Source organism: Erpetoichthys calabaricus, chromosome 2 (genome assembly GCF_900747795.2).
Source record: "Erpetoichthys calabaricus chromosome 2, fErpCal1.3, whole genome shotgun sequence".
Taxonomy (NCBI): Eukaryota; Metazoa; Chordata; class Cladistia; order Polypteriformes; family Polypteridae; genus Erpetoichthys; species Erpetoichthys calabaricus.
This window is the reverse complement of record NC_041395.2, coordinates 252,964,292-252,970,876: the sequence shown is the minus strand read 5'-3', so window position 1 is coordinate 252,970,876 and position 6,585 is coordinate 252,964,292. Positions and strand designations below refer to the sequence as shown.

Genomic DNA, 6,585 nt, shown 5'->3' with positions numbered 1-6,585 from the left:
ACTTATCCGAGGTCGGGTCGCGGGGGCAGCAGCTTGAGCAGAGATGCCCAGACTTCCCTCTCTCTAGCCACTTCTTCTAGCTCTTCCGGGAGAATCCCAAGGCGTTCCCAGGCCAGCCATGAGACATAGTCCCTCCAGCGTGTCCTGGGTCTTCCCCGGGGCCTCCTCCCAGTTAGATAGATAGATAGATAGATAGATAGATAGATAGATAGATAGATAGATAGATAGATAGATAGATAGATAGATAGATAGATAGATAGATAGATAGATAGATAGATAGATAGATACTTTATTAATCCCAAGGGGAAATTCATATGGTTGGACGTGCCCGGAACACCTCACCAGGGAGGGGTCCAGAAGGCATCCTGATCAGATGCCCGAGCCACCTCATCTGAATCCTCTCGATACGGAGGAGCAGCGGCTCTACTCTGAGCCCCTCCCGGATGACTGAGCTTCTCACCCTATCTTTAATATTATTATTATGATTTGTTTTAAATATGATTGTTATAGTGATGTCATAATGTGAATATTATACAGCTCGGAGGTATGAGTTGTTGGAATGGAAGTCGTCATGTTGGTATAGTGTGCCAGTTTACATTATAAGAATACAAGATATTTGACAAACAAGAGCAGAACTTTCAATCCATCAACCCGGCCCTGTGTTTTCTGTATGTACTGTATATGTTGTACTGCGGAAGACCTGTTAAGTGTTATTTTGTGCCACTGTATGCTACAATATACTGTATGGGCAGTATGACAATAAACCCACTTGACTAACAGCTACATTCTCATGATATTTTGTGAGCAGTTTGAAGAGACATCATAGAAAGAAAAAGTAGAATAAAAAATGGCCAGACATCACCATTGTTTGCTGTAATCTCCTTTAGCCATATATATATACAGTATATACATGCATAGAGTTGTTAATATTGATTTTTTTATTGATGGCAGTATGGCAGTAATATAGCATTTTGATTGATGAATTTAACATATTTAATTTTCACCACTATCTCACAACCTGTTGTTTTAACCATTCACCCATCTTGAAACAGCTCAGATCCCTGGTTTCAGAATATCTTGATCCTCTGCACTTTGCCTATCAGACACATAGAGGTGTGGAGTATGCTCTTATCTACATGCTCCACAGAACCTACTCCTATTTGGATAAAGCTGGCACCACAGTCAGGATCATATTCTTTGATTTTTCAAGTACTAGATGCCCCCACAATCTACTGGAACATGGACTACCTGACCAACAGACAGCAGTTTGTGAGGCTCAAGAACTGTGTCCAAAATGGTGGTGCATAACACTGGAGCACCATAGGAAAATATTCTGACTCCCTTCCTGTTTACTCACTACACAAAAGATTTTCAGCACAATACCAGCGCTTGTTACCTATAGAATTTTTCAGATGACTCTCCATCATAGGCTGCATTAATAATGGAGATAATCTTAAGTACAAGAAGCTTGTGGAGGACTTTGTCTTGTGGTGCACTGAGAACCACCTGCAACTCAACCTAGTAAGACAAAAGAGCTAATGATGGCCTTCTAATGTGCCAAAGAGCCTCTGAGACCAGTCACCATTCAGGGGGAAGATGTGAAGATAGTGCAGAGCTACCAGTACATGGTTGCTCAAATAAAGAGCAAACTGGACTGGTCTGACAACACAGTGGCACTGTACTAGAAGGGCCAGTACAGACTGTACTTAATAACGAGGTTCAGGTCCTTTGATGTATGCATCAAAATGCTGGAAATGTTCTGTCAGTCTGAAGTAGCCAGTGTATTCATCAAAGCTGTGATCTCCTGGGGAAGGAACTTGAGCTCAAAAGATTCACAATACCTGAAAAAAAAACTTACCAGGAAAGTCTGCTCCATCACAGGGTGAACTCAGGACACACTGGAAGCTATTGTGGAAAAGAGGAAGATGGCAAAATTGGATGCCATCATGAAAAATCATCTCCAGGAGGTGTTCTCTTGGATCATTTTTAGCCACTGGCTCATTCCACCACGGTAAGCTAAGAAGCACATCTGAGGGTCTTTTTTGCCTGCTGCTATCAGGCAATAAAATGCTTCCCTGAGCATGGTAAAGGTGCTATATAAATAAAATGTATTATAATTATTCCTCCCAACATCCCAAACTAAATGTTGATACGCTTTTAAGTTCATTTTGCAATTTTGACACAAGATACATATACTGAAATATTGACTGACTAAATTGATTGAGTGATTGTATTATGTGTATTCTGTAAGTATGTATCTTTGGCTTTATGTTTCTGCTGCCATATGCATCTAAATGTCCCCTTGGAATTAATAAAGTTTATATAATCAAATCTAATTTTCTGAACCAATATATGTACAACACATGCAAGAAATCAGTGAACTCGAAGCAAAATTATGTATACACAACATGTACCTACAGTATACTTGGTGTATATATATATATATATATATATATATATATATATATATATATATATATATATATATATATATATATAAAAATATATATATCATTTTAATTTGTTCCAGAATTACAAAATAGATGGATGGATAGTACTCCATAGTTTACAAAAATAGAATTTCAATTCGAGCAACTAATATGTGCCTTCTTAAAAGCAGATAACTTTTTTACATGTTTGAACCACGAAGCGACAATATTGCAAATAAGCACATTTTAAAGTTTACCTACACTTTATAACGGTTGCCTTTCAAATCGGATTTAGAAACACCTCGTCTGGGTACGTCATCAGCCAAGACTACCAATGACGCGCTTGATTGCTCCCAGCCCGGCAGGCCCACGGGGTGAATGACCCCTATGCTGTGCACCTGAGTTCTGGCGAAGAGCATGTCGCATTGGCTGATGGGTGTTGTAGTTTATAGAGTGGGATGTCTCAGACTTCCCCTTAACAATATGTACTATTTCTTTCAGAAATGGTCTTGGCGAATGCTAGATACTGTCGGACATGAATAGACTGTTACCCTATTATTTACAGAGTGGTCAATTCCGACAATTTAAAACTGCAAAGATTTAAATAAAACTACAGTAGCCAGAATGCAATAGTGTGCGCATGTCGACGCTTCTCGTGTTCAGCTGCGGACGTGCGTAGTGAGTTTCCGTGAATGGGTGGAGGAGAAATTGGAATGTTGGGTTTGCGGCAAGGTAAAATGAAAGAATTCTGCTGAAAAGATGGGGTTCCTTTCATGCCCGGCAGCTTACGTCGAGGATTGACAGGTTGTAACCAAGGACTCTCTTCGAGCATTTTGCAGATTCGGGCGGTGTGTGCTGTATGAGGGCCTGATCTCACGGTAGTCTCTCTCCTTGACTGGTGTGCGCGCCTCAACGAGAAACGCGGTGTCCATTCGGGGAAAAAGCGGGGGGATCTGATGATGCCTCGAGAAAATATGGCCTCTTTAATACAGAAAATCGCGAGGCAGGCGCGCGCAACTTTCAAAAACTGTGGTTCATCTGCGCTGGGAGATGGTAACAAAGTGTTTCTAGAGAATCATGTAAAGCTTAGGAATCTTTTGAGTGAAATTCGTGCAGAAGACCTTAATATTACTCCAAGAAAGGTGGACTCTACCCCCGTCTCCGTCCCTCAGAGCCCCCCGGTTACATATATGCACATCTGCGAAACCGATGCCTTCAGTATGGGGGTTTTTCTCCTCAAGAATGGCAGCTCAATTCCCTTGCACGACCACCCAGGGATGCACGGGATGCTTAAAGTCATCTACGGCAAGGTGAGAATTACTTGCTTTGACAAGCTGGAGGATGGCCCCGCCACTGGCGGTGGCGTTAGCGGTGGGGGTGGCGTGGAGGTCAAGTTCAATCCTCCCTTACTCCCCTACCAGCGTGATTCTGTGAGTTCCTCTTTCCTGCGCTCTGCCGGAGAGTACACAAAGGACAACACTCCATGCGTTCTGACCCCACAACGAGACAACCTTCATCAGATCAACGCCGTGGACGGGCCTGCAGCTTTCTTGGACATCCTGGCACCCCCGTACGACCCTGATGACGGCAGGGACTGTCATTACTATCAAGTGTTGGAGCCTGCGTCTAGTAGCGCGGAATCCGGTGAACAGCAGCAGCACACCTGGTTGCTTGAAATCCCCCAGCCCGCAGACTTCTGGTGCGGAGGAGAACCCTACCCGGGGCCACGGGTATCGCTTTGAAGAAACTTTCCGGTGCAGTTGGGAACACTTTCGGGCACTCCGACGCCTACGCTTCTAAAGGGCGGCTCAGTTTTATAATGGATCCTGGAGTAAACCTGCAGCTCGAGAGGAATCTATGCTTATTACTTGTCAAATGATCAGAACAGCGGTGGCGGAGTAAACAAACCGATTTCCAGAAACCTGTAACTCTGAAGCCATAATGTTTACACTGTTCTGTTTATTCTTTAATTGATAACTAATAATATATAATGTATTGTTACGTTAAGATCCCTCATACTAAATTTATTTTGTTGTGTATAATAACAGAGAAATATAGCCTTAATCCTGCCTTTAATTTATTGGAAGCTATACGTTTATCTTGAATGTTTGTGTTTAGTTTATTTACTCAAGATATTATAATGCAGTAGTTTAGCCAAACAAAATAGGACAAAAGGGTATGCATTGAAAACCACGGTTTACACACGTAAAGAATACTATATTCAGATGTCAGATACTTTCTGAAAAACGAGATCATTCCCACAAAGAAAACAGCCCACTCTAATTCCAGATTTACCCCATTACTTATAGCATTTTCTTTTGAATAAAGCACCAGTTGCTTACTTCAGCATGTACTGTGCACAAGCAAAGAAGTAAAAAATGAAAATGTGCTTACACTACAGTTGTTAAAAGTTATGAGCACACATTTCTTTGACTTGCCACAGGATGTAGTGAAATTATTGTTTGTTTTTTAATTGAACAGTTTAAGTGCCCATATGTACTTTATACATTTGAAATTAAAGAGATACAATGAAGTGCGTTTTTAGCTGCTTTTTCCTTTTACATTAAGACTTGTTTCTTTGCTAGGTCTTAAATACACCTGGTTACTCAATTTGTTTAGTAAATATTTAAATGACAAATATTAGGACACCATGTATCATTCAAAAAGCAAAATGAAAAAGTGCAGTATATGCTTCCATAGTGTGAAACCCAGCCTGAAGTCCCACCATTTTCTGAATTTTGTTGCACGGATGTGAAGAGCCAGTGTTATCCCAGCAGTTCTGGATGTAAGGCAGGAAGCAGCCCAGCATTAGACGTCATGGTCATTTAAAAGTCAACAGTTAATGGAACATCTGTTTAATTCAGTTTTAGGGTTTGCATATCCTGGCAGCACTGGATTCTGTGCAGGCTGCCATTCAAACACAGACAATACCAACTCATGCCAGGTCAATTTAGAATCGCAGATAATCTAACATAAACATCCCTATTTGCTATAATTGTCAACATGTTGCTGTGATATTAACAGATAATTATAAAATACTGTGTTGTGTGGTCCCTCTTAGAATATATACCCATGGTGAAAGCATAGTTTTAAGTTTAAAGAGCCCATATTGCCATTGAAAACACAAGCTGGCAGCTTTTAAACTTTGTTTCACCCTTAATAATGTGCTATGTAGTGTTGTCACCAGTAACTTGAGGCTTGATTGATGCTTTACTTTAATTGTTTTTTCTTTGTAAACAAAAATGTGACAGAAATAATAACCATCCATTTCCTGACCAGTTTATCTATTTTAGGGTTGTGTCTAGCCAGTGGCCTTTCTGGATTCTTGCATAGAGCTATCCAGTTTGTCACAGGCCATGCTTACTCATACTGGGCCAAGTTAGATTTTCCATTTTTCAGTTTGATTAGTAAACTTTTTAAATTAAACTAAAGGTGTAATTGATATAAAAATGTGCATTTGTTAACCTGTCAACCAGTGTATGTTAATTGGTTGCCTCCTATTTCAATTTCATACTACCAGTATTTTCATAAAAATATTACAAAAAAATACCTGCTACTGGGTTATAATCACACCAGTATGACCATGTTCTTTCAATGCATCTCTCTTTCATGGTGCACAACTAATTTAATTTAAAAAGTTGTTTAGATGCACCGGTTAAGCGCCTAGCACACCTTTTTTCTTCTCTCATGGGTCAAACAAGGAAAACGGTGTTTCATTTGATCATATTTGTTGTATAGTCTCATATGTGTTCGGGTTTACTCATCAAGTTTTCACAATGACTCTTGGTGACTTTAAATTTTGGTTATACCCCTGTCTTGGGTTAGTGCAGACCCCATTCTGTACTGTTAATAGACTTTACTGTTCTTGACAAAAGTAAATTGACCCTCTACATTTTTCCGTACTGACTTTTAAATATAAACAAAGCTTTGATATTGCAATATTTTGATAAAGCAATCGAGACTAGAATGATTAAAGTATATCTCCAAAGTGAGATTTAACAGGAGTGAGTGTAATCTCACTATTGCCAAACAGCTCACAGGTTCAGTTTCCAAACTTTTTGTCCTCTATGTTTGGTGTGCATGTTGTCCCTTTGTCATGTTTTGACATCTTCATGTAATTCCACTTTTCTCCCACATCCTAAGGATTTGTGTGAGG

The 6,585-nt window shown here is 40.1% G+C and overlaps 1 protein-coding gene across 1 annotated transcript; it reads left to right on the top strand.

The window, feature by feature from the left end:
• Positions 1-3,062: 3,062 nt before the first annotated feature.
• adoa (2-aminoethanethiol (cysteamine) dioxygenase a) lies at positions 3,063-5,860 on the top strand. The gene has a single exon (XM_028795377.2). It carries the CDS (start codon positions 3,386-3,388, stop codon positions 4,169-4,171), a length of 786 nt encoding a protein of 261 aa, XP_028651210.1. The 5' UTR covers positions 3,063-3,385; the 3' UTR covers positions 4,172-5,860.
• Positions 5,861-6,585: the final 725 nt, after the last annotated feature.

Coding starts and splice junctions, on each gene's coding strand:
- adoa (XM_028795377.2), top strand. CDS start 3,386: ATGATGCCTCGAGAAAATATGGCCTCTTTAATACAGAAAATCGCGAGG.